Source organism: Epinephelus moara, chromosome 12, assembly GCF_006386435.1.
Source record: "Epinephelus moara isolate mb chromosome 12, YSFRI_EMoa_1.0, whole genome shotgun sequence".
Classification (NCBI taxonomy): Eukaryota; Metazoa; Chordata; class Actinopteri; order Perciformes; family Serranidae; genus Epinephelus; species Epinephelus moara.
The window spans coordinates 37,652,655-37,671,025 of record NC_065517.1 but is presented as its reverse complement, the minus strand read 5'-3'; the positions used below and the strand labels follow the sequence as shown (position 1 = coordinate 37,671,025).

Sequence of the window (18,371 nt, the reverse complement as noted above, 5' to 3'; positions counted from 1 at the left end):
TGACCTGGATGACTGAGAATCATCACCGACATTCTGAAATACTCCCACTGTGGTATAACCCTGTGTGACAGACGGAACAAAACTCGTAGAATTGTCCCTCCCAGCTCCCTTACAGTCAAGATGGTGGCAGAGATAACTGAAATGGGGCCTAATTAATCTCGCATCATGTCTAATGCCTGGTTCACACTACACAATATCAGCCCAATGTCAGCTGAAACATGAACAGACACAGTGACTGAAATAATAGTAAAGGTTATAAAAATAGGACAAGAATACCCAATGACATCACACACGTTGTGAAAGACGACCGGGGATAATTGGTGTGAACCATCGTGCAGTCTGCCATGTCTGTCGGCCAAGTCATGGCACGATTTTATGACTCCACAATCGTGTCATGTGACATAGTGACTGTTGGAACAGACAGAAATGTTGTGTAATGTGAACCAGGCATAACTTTAGTGGATCATAACATAGTGGGTATGGAATTGATCTGGTCCAGTTTTAAATGATACCAAACATTTCTATGGAAGTCAGTTTTTGAGCCAAAATGAAAACCAAAATGTGGCCTGTAACAGACAGTAAAGCTTGTTGTTTTTAGCCGAGCCAATTGAGTCCACCAGGAATGAGTCCTTAAAGCCCAGGAATGAGTTAACGTTCCAGTTCCCTCATCTTAAAGTCAGTGGGTTTTTTTAATGAGTTTTTCATTAGATGCCTGAAATAAGGTGTGTGGTTAACACAAGCTTAAAGGAAATGGCCACTTCAGAATGAAAATACAGACAGTACTTAGTGACCCTCATGCCGACAAGAAGTCCAGTGTAGTTTTTTAATCCACAAAACTCGTTCGGGGTAAATTACGTCTTTTCAAGTCAATTTTGCATGCCGCGGCTTCAGGGCACTCGGATTACGACGGACGAGCCGTTCTGACGTTTTCGAAATGCATTGGCGGAGTTTTATTACATTTTCAAAATGTGGGTTTCATGCACTTCAAGTGTATGGAAAAATCCGGCTAGCTGTTATCCTCCGATACCCCGAATGAGTTTTGTGGATTAAAAAACTACCCTGGACTTCTTGTCGGCCTGAAGGTCAGTAAGTACTGTCTGTATTTTCATTCTAAAGTGGCCATTTCCTTTAAGAGACTTTCATGTTTTGCTCTTACACACTTGTAAACTTTGAAGCTTTTATGTGTCTTAAAAAAGGCGGGTGCAAACAAGTGGCTAAATGAGACTACAGAACGTCATCATGCCGAGCTGTGCCGAACATGGCTTTACAGACTTGTTATGGTGGTGTCGTTGGGTCATATGACCATGGTGTAGTTTGTTTATAGCCGTTTTTAACGTTAGCTTTTTACTTCTGACGACTGCCTTTAGGTTTCAATAACCATAAAAGTGTGTGAAGATTATCTTCCTGATCAAAACATGTAAGTATCATAACAGAGCTTATTTTTAGTACTAATCTTAAATCCAATGGAAAAATCCCATTAGCTTTTTGACGAGGGATCCAGTGCGATGCTAACTTATGCATTACCGACAGAATAATGCTGGCTCCTGTCAGCTGGTTAAGAGGAGTGAGGAGTCAGCAGTCAGTGACAGTATGAAACTACTCAGCTATTCAGCTATTATGAATCACCACAACCATGAGACCCAGAGTCTTCTGTGTTACATCAGAAATAAAGCAGCTCCTTATTTGGAGATTACTAAATCCCCCGGCTCATTTATTTGCCAGTTAAGTTTTCTTTTGGATCTTACTGTTGTCTCATAAGATGATTATTTCAGACACATAAAGGTTACTGCAGTGAGAAAGGAAAAAGAACATATTAAGATGATAAATTAGGATCGGGCTGACACAAGAGGAAGGCTGTTTCTCAGGAGCTGGTTTTAAAAAGTATGAGAAAATGATCAAAATCTCATATTAATGTTATATCCAGCTCAGTTCTGTCTGGAAGAAATAGGCTGGACAACGAAGAGATCTAATTTTGAATTGTCTTGTTCCTCCGGGGCAATCTTTTAGCATACATACAGTATTAAGGTGCTCACAAAATATTAGTTTGACTGGTCCATTTGTTTGCAAAATAAGCTGCGGATAGACAGACACTCACTCCTGTACACACACACACGACCAAACACATGATCCCCTCCAGGCTTCTGTCTGCTGGAGATAATTAGAGCTCTTATCATCCTCTTCCAACCATTCACCAAATCTAAATTTGCCATATAAATTAAGTTGAACAACAAAATGATTCATTTTGTGTCAGTATTGTAGCCTTAAGGTTTTGGATTCAGCTGTTAAAATGAGATGGAATGGAAAATCAGAAAAGGATTTAGGCTTTTACTTCAGTTGTGTGGCTGTATTTTAAGTGTTGGTATTTCTCATGTTTCATACATGTCACTCAAAGTTGTGTTGTCTTTGTTTTTCCATGTCTGACTCTTGGGTGAACAGACTCCCCTCGAGGTCGCCCAGCAGGCGGTTGATGCAGATGTACACTGCGTCGGGGTCAGCACGCTTGCCGCAGGACACAAGACCCTGGTTCCGGAGCTCATCAAAGAACTACGGAAGCTCAACAGGCCCGATATCCTCGTAATCTGTGGGGGCGTCATCCCACCACAGGTAGCCTTTGACTTTGATAATCAAATCTCTATCATGTGCCACTCATTTCCTGTCGTCCTGTTTGTTCTGTGACACAACAGTGATTTGACTGTGTGCATACTAAAAACGGACACTTGCATGTAAACATGTATTTTCTTATCCGTATTTGTCAAGCTAATGTTGATGTTTTTCAAAATCAGTGAAAGCATCAGTTTTTCCCAGCATACGTGAGGCATTTTCTTTCTCAGTAATTAAAGCCGACCCGGAGGATTTAATCTTCTAATGAGCCTCAGAAAGGCTGCGTGAGGTGCTGGTGTCAGTTTGATTACAGCATTCAACATAATGAGCTGGCATTCATGTTAATTATGCCACCACACTGTGTGCACTTAGCTGTGCCCTCTGAAAGCTGATGGAAATGAAAAGCACACAAGAAGGAAATGAAAACTTATGTTAGTGTCAGGCCTGGAATTATGTCATTTTAGAGGCAGGGCAATTTGGACTGCAGGGGGCAGTTTTAGCGAGGCCACATGCCAGAGCATCAAGGCCGTAATTGCAATTTCACTAATAACTAAAGACAAATCCATTTCTAAAACATTAATGGCTTCTTAATAAAAAATTAACATTTCTAGAGAATTAAAATCCTTTTTTTTATCAGAAGAATAATTTTCAGAATGTTATTGATTAAAACGTTGGTAAAACAAGTTTTGACATTTCCTGGATGCAGTCTGATGAAGTTTATGATGAGTATATAATGACTGATATTAACATCCTTTCTATTTATACATATATGTGTGAGACAGCCTTATACATTGTACGTGGTTTACAGTTTCTTTTACATATATCACATTTATGTATTTTATTGAAGCTCCATGTTTGGAGCGTGGGCTAGTAGCTGGAGAGGTGCCAGTTCAATGCATGTATAGCTATCTGTGTGTGTATTTTGGGCCTCTGTGGTTAATTTAGGACATGAACTGGCAACCCCCTGGTTCCCAAGCCAAGTCCCTATGGACTGAGCTACTGCAGCCCCAGTAGATGATGTGAGGTTATTGAAGGCATGCAAACATGATGGAGCACTGACGAAACCTGTAAGGACTAGTGCCGACGTCAGTGCCAGAGATGTCAACTTTAACAATGATAATCCTCAGGATCCTCAAACATGCAATGGTAATGTTACTAAGGCGAAGCAGCAGTACAAAGACATGTTGAGGCTGTTATCTTGTCACAGCAGCCACAGATTCGATTCCAACCCGTAGCCCCTTGCTACATGTCATCCACATTCTCTTCCCCTTTGACACCACATCTGTCCTATCTAATAAAGGCAAAAAAGCCCCCAAAATATCTTTAAAAAAGAGACGTTGAATTACAACAATTTATGAAGTTTAAGAACCCTTAGGACAGTGACAAAATCCAGTCATAGTAACTTTGAAATCCACATTTTATCCAGTCTGCAAAGGGCCTCAAGTGGACTTTCTGCAGACTTTTAGAGCGTTTATTTCGGGTGCAGACTTCACCCGACCTCACTGATTTATTTACCATAAGTTTCCTTGCATTTGACTCCCTGAATAAAAATGAATAAAGCTACACATCAGCAGCAAAAGTTCCAGTGCAAATAGTAAATATAATGCAAATAAAAGTCTGTCGAGCTCAGACCAGAGATCAGTGAGAGTGTGAGAAGGTTTATTGACTGAGTTCAGTGTAAGTGGATGGTGTGTAAGAGGGTAATCATCTTATGGAGTTCAGGAGTCTGATGGCTTGAGGGATGAAGCTGGCTTCTCTGCTTCTGATGCTGAGGTATCTCTTGCTAGAGGCCAGCAGGGAGAACAGTCAATGATGGGGGTGTGTGGAGTCCTTCGTGATGTTGCGTGCACGTGTCAGGCAGCGTTTGTGTCCAATGTCCAATGGAAGAAGGAGTGAGAGGTTCTGACATTATTCTCCGCAGTCCTCACCATTCTCTGCTGGGTCTTCCAGTCTGCAGCAGAGCACAGACTAAAGGATGACTTAAGTCTGTGAGGGCTCAGTCAGCGAGTGTGGAGGCCACTATGTAGCTCACTTGGAAAGCACACAGATAAGCAAATGAAATGTCATCCTGCCATCATGTGGACAAAGAGCCAATCTGAAGTGATTAGGACCCCCCTGATACATGTAATTATTAGTAGCACACTATAGGTTTCCTTGATTGCATGCAGCGCCGCCTTGCTCTGCTACAGCATAACTAACACATCCTTATTTCTCTACATGAATAAATCTGAATCCTCATTAACTGCACTTCATAATGCAGGGTTCCTACGCAAGTATGGAAATAAATTTGATCAATTTCCAGGTATTAAAAAGTATGGAAAATGAAAAAGTATGGAAAAATATTTATGTTTCCAGACTATTACCACTGTTCTAAAATACTGTTTTCTAAAATAGAAAATTAGGTATTTTCAAAAATAATTTAATCAATCCGGATCGTCTTTTATGCCGGGCCAAGCACAGTTTGTGTGAGAGCAAACGTCTCAGAAAACATACCGCCCCTTTTACCTGATTGACAAGTGGTATGTCCAGTCCGCTGCCCCATGACCCTCCTCCAGCTCCCCAGGTAGATGCAAGTTTTTGGATGGATGGCTTGACGATACCGTATATAAATACTGGTTGGCCAAGGATTCCCAATTCACACACAGAGCTAGATGCAAGCTTTGTGTGAAATCGTTTGATATCACCAACATGGGGGAGAAGGCGATTCTGAGCCACATGAAAGGAAAAAACACCGACGTCTCGTTACTGCATCGCTTGCACCCAGAGTCCCAACCTTTTTGCCTCAGCCCAGACACTGAACTTACCTGAGGTTTTATTTGCATGCCATTATGGTACTTGGCTACAATCGCCTATTAAGAATAATTAAATATGATGTGAAATATGATAAACTGATATATTTACTCAGATGTCGCATATTCTCTGAAAAAAAACAAAAAAAAAAAAACGCAGAGAAGTCTGGAAATTAGGGTATGGAATTTTGAAATTCCAAAATGTGTAGGAACCCTGATAATGCTCTACCTCTGTGTGTACACAGGATTACGAGTTCTTGTACCAGAGCGGCGTGTGCGCCATCTTCGGCCCAGGAACCAGGATCCCACAAGCTGCAGTGGAGGTTATTGACAACATTGAGAAGAGCCTGGAAAACATCCGGCAGGCCATGTGAACTCAGACTACAACTAAAAGAACTGTTTATTCATGTTGTGGCAACAGCAAAGTCACAAGTGGGAGCTCACGCTTGTGTACAGAATCAGTTTGATTCGTAGCATAAGATTGTAAAATCACAAAAATCACTCCCCAGTGTGAGAACACAGACGCATGTACAGTAGTCAAGATGATTAAAACCCTACTGGTGTGATGTGGTTGTATTAACACTGCATTTACTGTTTATCTAATTTGATTTTAATTACAGTGTCCTCACAGTTTGTCTTTTTCAATCCTGTATCTTCACAAAGAAAAAAGAATGACATCACAAACAGTCTGTAGTTAAAATCTAAAGAAATATTCTCACATCTTCTGTTGGGTAAACAGCCATTTAATGAATTACTTCAACCTTTGAAGGATGCCTGTGTGTTTTGCAGTGGTTACAAGATTGTTAATATCCTGCTAGTATCCTAGAAAGACCAGAATAGGAGTGAGACTGCCTCTTGTTCAACACTAAAGAGGATAGTTTAGATTTTTTGAAGTGGGGTTGTATGAGGTACTTAATCCAAAGACAGCACCCCCACAGTTTGGGGAATCAGGCTGCAGTCTGACGTGGATGTTAAACAATCTACTGCTGTGGAGGGGTTATGAACAAAACATATTTTGGCCACCTAAAAATATCAGTTTATGTGTACGCTATATTTAGAATATTTTCACAGCTTTACCTTAATGTCAGACAGTGATTTCCAACTGGAAAGTGAAGCCGTTATATTGCTCTCTTCACAGCCAGACTCCATTGAGAAAAACAGTGATTTGATATTTTCTGAACACAGGAGCAGCTGGTTTACTGCTGCCTCGATTAGGTATTTTGTTTGTGTTGTTGTGTGACTTTGGCATTAAAAAGGACAAGTTCGGATTCACCAAAGTCACACAACAACACAAACTAACTAAGACTGAAGCAGCAGTAGACCAGCAGCTCCTGAATTCAGCGAGTTTAAATTAAGGTTTTTGTCAGGGGAGTCTGGTGGTTTTGACGAGAGCATAGATGGGGAACTGAAGTAGTCAGGGGCTTCCCTGTCAGAACGAGCTGTCAGACTGAAAGGTAAAGTGGTGAAAATATTCTTAATATAGTGTACACTTAAACTGATATTGATTTTTTTAGGTAGCTAAAATTCATCTTTAGTAGTACATTATTTAGCTTCCATGTTGGACTCCTGCTGCTGCTTCTCCAATCTGGGGGCGTGCCGTCTGACACCTGCTGTGTGCAATATGCAATACACTGACTATGGATAAGTACCTCATACATCTGTACCTCAAAGAATCTGAACTATCCCTTTAACAGAAAATACTTAAATATTTCTGACAGAAATTAGACTATATTTAGGGCCTTTTCACACCTGAAAGTCTGAACCAAGGTGTTAACACAGGTTTGCATTTTTCTTACGTGGTATACATTTGATTCAGTTCGTTTTGGTTTCACATTGCAATTATGCAAGTGCAGTTAAGAACTGTACAGAACATACCAATGTCCTGTTGTCATCATCTACGTGAGCTGCTCTCCCATCCTCTTGTATCCCGCTCTTATCCTCAGAAAATAATTGAAAACTGTCCAGCTGACTCTTTGTAATAACGTCGCCTCCTCTCCACATGTGCCACCACAGCTTAGTTTGTTATGTTGCATTGTTCATGGACAAACTGAACTGAGCCATGGTTTAGTGTGATCCAGACCGTCAGACCAAGATTTGGTTGTTTGGTCCAGACCGTGGCCCAGGGAAGTTTTCACACCTGTTATTTTTGTTTGGATCAGTCCTCAAAGTCCAGAAGTCCGGACCAAACGAGGTTGGTGTGAAAGGACCCTAAGACTTTTACCCACACTTAACAAACAATAAATCATAGATCACATGACATAAAAAACAATATATGTTATAGAAACATTGGCATAAGATCCGCTTTTTTTGGCATCCAATATAAAACATTACACCACAGCACTATAATCCTACTTGTGCTGTTTTAATTGTGAAATATGTGTGTAATTTGAAGTTAGCATGCAGGGTGGTAATAGTGCTAGAGCAGTGGAGACGGATGGGTAGTAATTTACATTAAAATAAACCTTTCATTGCCCCTGGGTTTTATTTTCATGGATATTATCATCTTGAATGTGGCCTTCTGTTGTCTTTTTCTCTTGCCTCTTTTGCATCATGTTGAATTCAGCCAACTTCTGTCAGAGATAAAACCACAGACCAATTTATGAAACAGTTGGATATAGTATTTTTCTACTTGTGATTGTGAACCAGATTTAGCGCTCTTCGCTCTAAATAAAGTATGTGAACTTTGGACATGAAGTGGGTGAAATAAATCTTTTTTTAAAGCCTGGTAAGGCAGAAGTCAACTTCTATAACTGGAAGGTAATATCTCAAACTTAATGGATGAGAGTTGGTGGTAATGAAGAGGGTGATTTGTTTTGATACTGTTTTGACATTGACTGCATTGCAGTAATTGGCTTCATGGAGTTGGAGCATATGCACTGTTAGAGACTGAACCTTGCAGCAATTACGAGCACAGTAATTTCTGGTTCCAGCTTGTTGTTACTGGCTTGAAATCGAACACGTTTGGGTGTTGACGTCAGAGGACATGTTACTTTGTAGTGCAGCAGCTACAGTCTCACATATATAACTCCATATTTATATTAGAATCTTAAAAAAGTATTTTTATACTTTTTTAGTATTGAATAATATCAGATAGTTTTGAAATCTGTGCTGTATGATCAGAGAAAACAGAGGAAAAGAGCTATGCCTTTAGAGTTGCTGAAAAGGTAGAAAACCTACATCTACCAGAATGCACTTCGCTGCACCTCTGGTGGATGACGTACGAGGTTGGCCGTTGGTTGGTCCACAGAGGACAAAATGGCGAACGGCTGCTAACAGTGACAAACGACCTCAAATTACAGTCAAACGGTAAGCTAAAATACATTTCTGAAAACATTTTAAGCGAGAAATAATAAGCATAGTAACGGAATCTTGGTTCACGTTTATTTAGCACAGCCTAGTTCTACCGTTTGAGCTCAATATTTTCAGCCTCCGTTTACAAGGTACAGGAAACAAGATGGCGCCCGCCCGCTCTTCGTTCACAAATGTTTTTATCACAGCCATGCAAGACACTAAAATGCGTTTCTGTAGACATTTTAGGTGAGAAATAGGCAGCGTTTTAACAGAATATTTGTTCATATTTCATTATCACTCCCTAGTTTTACAGTGTAAGAGGGAGCGAGAAGGGTGATTCACTCTCTTGATCTGTGTGTCCATGGTGGCGGGCAGATGAAAATGCGGAAGTACAATCTAGTTGGAGTAACAGCCCCAAAGCTAGCGAAATTTCGAGCTGAGCGATGTAGCAGGGAGATCTAGGCGCTGATAAGATGGATGGAAGTTTACCCCAATTCATTCACACACACTACTCACACAAAGTGGTGAAGACTGCAGATTGCAACCAGCTGAAACCTCCCAGTTAGATTTCCTTTAGTGTTCATGGTTCAGGAGGTTTATACTGGGAGCCGAATTATCCGCAGAGGTCTCTTCTTCTCCAAAACAAACTGTTCTGTCGATTTAAAGCAGTAAAAACACCAAATAAAGCTATTTCATGTTACAAATCATAATCGCTCCTATGCTTTTTGGTGCATTGCAGATGCAGTGTAGTCACCTTTTTAGTGATCCAGACATTCAGGAGGTTTTTGCTGGGAGCTGAATTACCTGCAGAGGTTTCTTTTTCTCCAAAACAAACGGACCAGGAAATTCTGAATAAAGCAGCTTCTCATTACAATTCTGTGTTTCTCCTACACCTTTTGGCTCGGCAGAGACAGGCCATTAGCCCAGCGTGTGCCAATGTGTGCTCAGCTTTTTTCTCTGATAAATTTAAGATGTTTTACCAGATTATCCTCAGAGGTCTTTTCCTCTCCAAAACACATGGACCTAGCGAATGCCTCTATATAAAGTCAGTGTCTGGTTTGTTTGTTCTGGACTACTGTCTTTGTGGACAACAACCCGCTCCTTATGTAGATATACACGGCTCCTTCTAAAGTCACAAAAACACAAAAGAATCTTAATTTTAAGGTGATTATACACCACAGTAAACATACTTATCATTTTATTTTCCATTTCTGCAAATGTATCCTCCTGAATCCTGCACACTGGGCCTTAAGACTATTCCACTGACTTAGTATTGCACTATTGTTGGAACAGTGATATTGTCTTTTTCATTTCATGCGTTCTTTTTCTTTGTCAAAACCTAGTGCCTACGTTACCTACAATGCAACGCAACCCCTGACAGCTTGGTTAGAGATCTGGGTGTAATGCTAGCAGTGGTGAATGGATCCTCAAGCCGCCAGCAGAGATGAGGAGCGGGCTCTATTGTCAGGTAAGCTCACTTCTATGTTTTTCATTTTCAAACGTGTACCCTTCAGCCCCAAATGATGCTGATTAAAGTGACATCACTTATGGACATTTATGGATGTTATGCAGCTCCCTCTCAAGGCACATATACACATTATATATGTTATTTTGTCTACATGTGCAGAAGTACTCCACAAGACCTACTTTGATATGTTTTATTCTTTGGTTTATGACAGCCTCTTGCAAAACTTTTAACGGATATAACGGGATTTCTCAAAGTTTTGATGACTAAGTGCCAATTTAGGGAGACAGCATATGATTGCATAGCGTATGTATTATAAGATGTAATACATGAAAGATCAAATACCCCTCTGGACACCTAGTCAGCTCCTGTGTTGAGGATCGAGGCCAGCAGTCAGGGAGAAAAGCCTGGATACAGGTCTACGCTGCTATGCCTCTTTAATCTCAAAATGGCGTATGTTTCACAGCTGAAACACAAAGCGGCTGACAATATTCTTACCTTGTCCCCTCTTCACACATGAACACCAATACACCAGTATTTGATTTCATTTTATTCTACAGACACACTTAGTTTTCATACTGTATACTAAGAGTATTTTTAGGAGTGTCTGCTAATTTATACACTGACATTTTGACGCTTTGTAGACAGACTGATATGCTTGCTGACTGACTTTACTATCCCCTCTGCATCAAGCTCTGGCTGCCTTGAAAGTGAGAGTAAGAAAACAGAGAATTAAATGTGTGCAAGTCTCACAGTTGCAGCTGTGCCTGACCGGAATTCAGGATGACAATCGCTGTGGTTTGCTTTGTTTATCAGTGTTAATGTTCAGAGCTCTACATTCACATTTTTTAGAAATAATTCAATAGTTTACAATAAAACAAAGCTACACGGCACAGCAAAAATGTACAGTGTTTGCCACTCAGTCAAGCTCAATGAAAAGGAAAGGTTGAAAAGAGAATTGATAGACTGCAGCTGAAGAAAACAGTATTCCCAGAGTAAAGCAGGACGAGAACAGTTTCCTGTTCGGCAGAAGCGTGTGCAGTAACATGACTTGATTATCATCACAGAGATGCTTTCATAGGCTGATTTATATACAGTGCTCAATAAAATCAAAGGAACACTTAATTATCACAGTCTAAGACCAAGTCAGTTAAACTTCAGGGATATCAATCTGTCCATTTAGGAGGCACAAGTGACTTGAATCAGTTTCAGCTGCTTTGGTGCAAATCAAAGTGACAACAGGTGCAATGGAGAGGCAAAAGCAAGACAACACCCAAAAAGGGAATGGTTTTACATGTGGTGTCCACAGACAGCTGCTCTCTCCTTATCCTTCCTGACTGATTCTTCTCTAGTTTTGTCTTCTGCTAGCGTCCTTGTCACTACTGGTAGCATGAGGTGGTACCTGCAGCCCAGTCAGGTTGCACAGGTAGTCCAGATCCTCCAGGATGGCACATCCATACATGTGGTCGAAAGAAGGTTTGCTGTGTCTCCCAGCACAGTCTCAAGAGCATGGAGGAGATACCAGGAGACTGGCCATTACACGAGGAGAGCTGGACCGGGCCGTAGAAGGGCATCAACCCAGCAGCAGGACCGATATCTGCTCCTTGTGTGAGGAGGAACAGGAGGAGCACTGCCAGAGCCCTACAAAATGACCTCCAGCAGGCTACTGCTGTGTTTGTTTCTGACCACACTGTCAGAAACATTCTCCATGAGGGTGGCATGAGGGCCTCACGTCCTCTAGTGGGACCTGTGCTCACAGCCCAGCACCGTGCAGCTTGACTGGCATTCACCAGAGAACACCAGAATTGGCAGGTTGGCCATTGGCTGTCATTGGTTGACACTGAGCGCATGTGACAGGTGTGAAAGAGTCTGGAGACGTAACATCGTCCATCATTACTGGTCTGGCAGTGGGTCAGTGATGGTCTGGGTAGGCAGATCCTTGGAGGGATGCACAGATCTCCATGTCATAGTCAGTGGTACCATGACTGCTGTTGGGTACCCAGATGAAATCCTCAGAACAACTGTCAGACCTTACGCTGGTGCAGTGGGCCCTGGGTTCCTCCTGGTGCAGAACAATGCCCAGCCTGTGGCCAGAGTGTGTAGGCAGCTGCTGGATGACGAAGGCTTTGAGGTCGATGACTGGCCCTCTCGTTCCTCTGACCTAAATCCAACGTAGCACCTATGGGATGTTATGTATCAGTGCATCCAACGCTGCCAAGTACCGCCAGGGACTGTCCAGTCACTAATGCCCTAAGCCAGATCTGGGAGGAGATCCCCCAGGTGCCCAGATGCCCAGATGTTGACAGGAGTGCATGCAGGTATGCAGGAGCCATACACATTACTGAGTCATATTTTGAGTTGCCGTGATAAAATTCACGCAAGTTTGATCAGCCTGTGATTTAAATTTTTGGTCGTCTGCGCCGGCAATAGCTGTGGCCGAAGACAAAAATGTTTACTTGGACTCAAGGATGAACTGATTAGAGTTTGGTGGTCAAAGGTCACGGTCAGTATGACCTCATAAAATATATTTTTGGCCGCAACTCAAGAACTCATGCGCTAATTATGACAAAAATTCACACAAATGTCTAATAGAATAAAATAATGAAGTGATGACATTTTATATCCAGAAGGTCAAAGGTCAGCTTCACTGTGACGTCATAATGTTATGCATAAAACACTTTTTCTGGCCATTACTCAACATCATATCTCAGGAACAGAAGGGGAAACATTTGGTCAGGTACTGAATAGGTGACTCTAATCTTGGGTGTCCACCTTGAAACTGTGCTGATTGTATAGATCGTCTGTGCTGTCTCGGGGAAAATGTGTATGTCATTTTGTTCTTAACAAATTACACAATAATTCATTAATCAAGATCTGATGTGTGATTTAAGTGCTCCCTTATTTATTGAGCAGTGTACAGTGATGTGTTCTGTAGCATTGACTACAGGCAGTCGACTGTCATGGGAATTCCCAGTGAAATATAAAGATCAGTTGTTGAAACCTTGATGACATGAAAATCAGCTACACACAGGTTTCTAAAACAGCTTTTATTTTCACCATTCTGAGTGTTCACAAGGTTGCAAATAGAGGACTTAAAAGGATAAAGCTTTTTTTTTTTTTTTTTTTTTTTAAATTGCTAACAAATCCAAGAAAGGCCAAAAACAGAAATACATTTATCCTACTAACAAGCACTGACAGTACAGTGCTGACAGTCAACCAACTCCCGTAAAACACCATAGACTGTATAGTAAAACACCAAAGAAGAAGAAGAATCTCGCGAGACGTGAGATTTCAGAGCCAGACTTTCACTCTCTGAGTGAGTGTTTTGACTTGCCACAACAAACATGTCCGAATTTTTACCCGATTTTGACCAACTGGATCTGGATGAGCCATTTGAATTTGATGACCGCCTGTATTTATTTGTACACCGAGTACACGGACGTACACGGACGCAGAGCTCATTGAAACTGAAGAGCGGACGAGGAGAGAGAGGGAGCAGCAACAGGCAGAGGAACATGTCTGAATCCAGCTAGGTAAACACAGACGTTCATTTCTCCTTTCCGTTATGTTGTCGGCTAATTATACTAACAATCATAAAGCCTATCTGTGTGAAAAAAATGCACTTTTAGTGGACGTATTTTGACGTTGTTTGACGCTGTCTGTTAGTGGACGTATTTTGACGTTGTTTGACGCTGTCTGAGTGCCCTATTATTTAATGTAGCGCGAGCTCACAGGCTGCAGGCAGGTCAGCCCTAGCTTCATACTGGAGAAATTTCAAATATTGAACATCCTATCACTCATTTAGACAAAAGTAGATCGAAAAATAGGGCCCAGGTTGAAAAAAAAGGTTAGTTCCCCTTTAACACTCTTGTTTGATTAATTCGTGCAAAAACTTAAGTGTAAAAAAGGATGTTTTGTGGCAGTTTTTGTCACCTTTGAACGGAGCCAGGCTAGCTGTTTCCCCCTGTTTACGGTCCTCATGCTAGGCTAAGCTAACAGGCTCCTGGCTGTGCATTTAACTCAGCAAGAAACCAAATAAGCATACTTCCCAAAATGCCAAATTCTTCAACAAAGAGCCACAAATGCAGAATTATTCAGTCAACATACTCCTTCATTACAGTGAACATCAGTTTAATGACTATACATTACAAAACTTGTTAGTTGAATAAATCCATTGTGTGGTTTTGGTCCAAATTTGTTGGTAATAAAAAGATTAAAGAATAACGATAGTCTCATCCTTAAAATATAATAGCTGGTCACATTCTTTCTCCTAAACGAGATTGTTGCAGCTGTTGCTAAAAATGATATTAGAAGCCATTATACATCCATCAGACAGGGTGAACATGGACAGTATGTGTTCATTATGTAAACATTTTCAGAGGCAGACTTATGAAATATAAGATCCTTCAGCATTCACTTAATTAAAACATCTAGCACATGCAGTAGTTGGTAAATGGTAATCCTGAACTGTAAGAGATTTATTCCATGGAAAAATACTGATTTGGTGTCACAAAGTTATTTCTCAAACAAAAGTGTCTATCACAAATGAAACATGACACATTAAAGTAAACATCACTTCTTTTTTTCTTTGCTCAAAATAAAGTTTTTGTCATATTCAGCTGTACGACCTTTGGTTTGTATTGTGTTAAAATGCATGATTTTCTTGAATCCTGTTTGGCTGCCACCTGTCGCCTTTGCTTCATTCATCTGGCACTAGTGAGGAGGCCTCTGTTTCTGGGCTACAATAATTTAGGGGTTTTCAGCTACCACTTAAGCATCGAGTTTACTCTCTTCTATAGCTTACTTTGCTGAACTTTCACAGCATTTAACATATTGTGCAAATATGCCCTTTCATTCATCATGGCCTCACACAAAAAAGGCTAGTATGACCCGGCTTGTTGTGTTATAGTAGCACACACCGGTTGTACTGGTGTACATCCTTTTAACGCTTGTGAGATGACAAATTATGAGACCACTAGTTTTTCCACATTTAACACAGCACAAAAGTCTTTCTTCTCAAGCATGTCCGAAAAAAGTCTTTCAACCAAGAATCACTGTCTTTCACTCTGCGATCTCCTGCAAAGTAGACCGTGCTTCTAATTTCGACTTGATGTCAGTGCTGACCATAAAAATGTTGTTATCGTTGATGCTGTTGGAGTTGTGGCATAGGTTAAAGCCGAGGCACAGACAGCGCATCTGCTTTACCTCCCTTTTGAAGCTCTGGCTGAAGATGTAGTAGATCAAAGGATTGTATACGGTGGAACTCTTTGCAAACATGCACGGGAGGAGAGTGACTTCAGGTGGGATGGTGCTACTGTCACGGAAAATAGACCACAGGCTTACCATGCCATAGGGCGCCCAGCAGGCTATGAAGCCTACACTGATGAGCACAGCGATCTGCAATAGAACAGGAGGATGAAGTCAGTAAATTCCTCTCAAGATCTTTGAAAAACAAAAAACCTGTCTTGATCTACCAAAATGTGCCTGGCAACATGTACACTACAGGTGTGAGTGCAAAGATTGTTTTTGTTGTTCTCATCCTGAAACCTGTTTATATGTTTGTTTGTTTAGATTGTACAGGGCTGCAGGATTGTCCACCAGAGCAATAGAGTGTGCCAGGGCTGACATCAAAACCCGGAAGTTTAGCATCGCGCTGGTTCCCGGAAGAGAAAGTGAATGTGATTTTTGCATTGCGTTTTGGATTATGTCAGAAAATAAGCTCTGTGGCTAACACAAGTTTATGATACTTACAGGTTTTGTTCAGCGAGATAATCTTCACATATGAACACCTTTCATACCGCATTTGAAGCTTAAATGCGATCGCCAGAAGTAAAAAGCTAACGTTAGGCTTTAACGGACTACATGACTACTCCACGGTCGCATGACTCTTGACGTCACCGCCACTAAGCTTTCAACTGATTTCGGCCGCTTTATTTTAAAAACATTGTATAATGGGGAAATCGGACTGTTTAAGCTAAATAAGAAGCTGTAATGGCGGACTGCCAGCACTCTCGCCTGTTCGGGGGTGATGACGTTTAATGTCCCCGACAGGGTTTGTAGTCGTATTGAGCAACTTGTTAGCAACCGCCTTTTTTACGACACGTAAAAGCTTCAAAATTCACAAGTAGGGTATTTACTGACGTGTTTTATGTCGTAGAACAAAACCTGAAACTCGCTTAAGCTTTTGTTAACCACAGACCTTATTTGAGGCATTTTACCAAAATCCCATTCAAAAAACGTATTGACTTTTAGACGAGAGAACCCGAAGTGCTAAAAGCGCTAACAGAGTTCCGGGTTTACTGGCACACTCTATTGACCCTTCGCTAAGTCAACCCTCTGGACGCAGACTGGCCAATCATAATGTAGCATTGGGTCGGCTCAGACCAAGGTCTGATAACAACACAGCTGCGCTCCGTTTACTCTAATGCAGTCGTTTCAGATTTCCTTCATTTTCATGTTGGTTCACCTCCACATCCACCATCTTCACCTGTCTGAGACCAGCCATCTGAGGTCACAACAGATACCGACTGATTCTTTGGGGGAACTGTGACCACATTCTTTCGCTTTCTAGTCCTAATCCTAATAAATGTCTTTTTCAAGATAGATCTGCACATTTTAGAGTTTCCTTTAATTGTTACCATCCCAGGGCACACCTGTGTAGTAATCATGCTGTTTAATCAGCATCTCTTTGTTGTCTGTAGCTTATGGCAGCCCATGCTATAACCCTACCGCCACCATGGGGCACTCTGTTCACAAGCTGACATTAAAGGGATAGTGCACCCAAAAATAAAAATTGAGCCATTATCTACTCACCCATATGCCGAGGGAGGCTCAGGTGAAGTGATGGAGTCCTCACATCCCTTGCGCAGATCCCAGGAGAGAGGGGCTAGCAGCACAACTGCACACCTAATGGCTGACGGCGACCCAAATTAAAACATCCAAAAAACACATAATTGAAACCACAGAATATCTCCACACTACTTGTCCGTAGTGGCTTCAGGACACTTGGATCACTACAGACGAGCAGTGTGGAGATATTTTGTGGTTTCAATTATATGTTTTTTTTGGACGTTTAAATCTGGGGCGCCCAGCCTGCATTAGGTGGAGTTTTGTTGCTAGCCCCTCTCTCCTGGGATCTCTGCAAGGGATGTGAGGACTTTAAAACTTAAGCTGAGCCTCCCTCAGCATATGGGTGAGAAGATAATGGCTGAATTTTCACTTTTGGGTGCACTATCCTTTTAACAAATTGCTTTTCCCACCCAGCACAGTGTAAACCCAGATTCATCTGTGAAGAGGACACTTCTCTAAAGTGCCAGGCGCAATCGAGCATGAGGAGTTGCACACTCAAGTCAGGTTAAAGCCCTGGTGAGGACTACGAGCAAGCAGAGAAGCTTCCCTGAGATGCTTTCGGACAGTTTGTGAAGACATTTTTCAGTTGTGCAAACTGATTGTTGCATCAGTTGTCTGAGTGGCTGGTCTCAGACGATCTTGCAGGTGAAGATGCTGGATACGGAGGTCATGATCTGGTGGGGTTACATGTAGGGGTGTCAAATTATCGCGTTAATTGCGAATAATTAATTACAGCCATATTTAATGCACTATGTTTTTTGATCGCATTAATCTCATTTTTAATCACTAACTTTACTGTTTCTGTATGCCACAGAGTTGCCTTTTATAAAATCCGTCTTTAGGCGTACGATTGGGCTTCTTTGTACTTGAGTTGTGGGAGAGCTGCAGCACTACAGAGCAGAGCCCAGCATCACCATTGACTGTCCCCTGCAGTGGTGGTCTGCTCACTCAGGAGCCTATGAAAAGCTGTGTGCCCTAGCACGCAAGTATCTGACCTCCCTGGCAACCTCCGTGTAATTTTCGGGACAATCAGGGCAGGATTCAGGATTTAGGACAGCTGCTTGGATTTCGGGACTGTGCCGAAAAATTCGGGACAGTCCCAAAATCCAAGCAGTTGTCCTGAATCATGAATCCTGCCCTGATTGTCCAGAAAATTACACTAGAGCAAAGTCTGGAGTAGTTATTGCCCGATAAAACATTAAAAACTGATCATGGTGGTTGAGTTGTCATGCAGCTACCACTGGCTGCACATTGGCTGCAGCAGTTCCTACATGAGTTATGGGTGTTGTAGTTTGAAGAAGAGAAGACAGCGCAAGTTGCAGCCGCAAGGACAGGGAAAGCGCGGGCAGCCACGAGAAGGAGTGATTTGCACGTTG

General features: G+C 41.7%; 2 protein-coding genes across 2 annotated transcripts in view; one reads left to right on the top strand and one right to left on the bottom strand.

Moving 5' to 3' along the window:
- mmut (methylmalonyl CoA mutase) overlaps positions 1-8,078 on the top strand; it is a 29,806-nt gene extending 21,728 nt beyond the window's left edge. Inside the window, exons 12-13 of the mRNA XM_050058671.1 lie at positions 2,437-2,604; positions 5,636-8,078. Coding sequence (XP_049914628.1) covers positions 2,437-2,604; positions 5,636-5,764 — 297 coding nt within the window. The 3' untranslated portion in view covers positions 5,765-8,078. The remainder of the gene's footprint in view (positions 1-2,436; positions 2,605-5,635) is intronic.
- Positions 8,079-13,811: 5,733 nt separating this feature from the next.
- opn8b (opsin 8, group member b) overlaps positions 13,812-18,371 on the bottom strand; it is a 30,110-nt gene continuing 25,550 nt past the window's right edge. Inside the window, exon 4 of the mRNA XM_050058696.1 lies at positions 13,812-15,543. Coding sequence (XP_049914653.1) covers positions 15,208-15,543 — 336 coding nt within the window. The 3' untranslated portion in view covers positions 13,812-15,207. The remainder of the gene's footprint in view (positions 15,544-18,371) is intronic.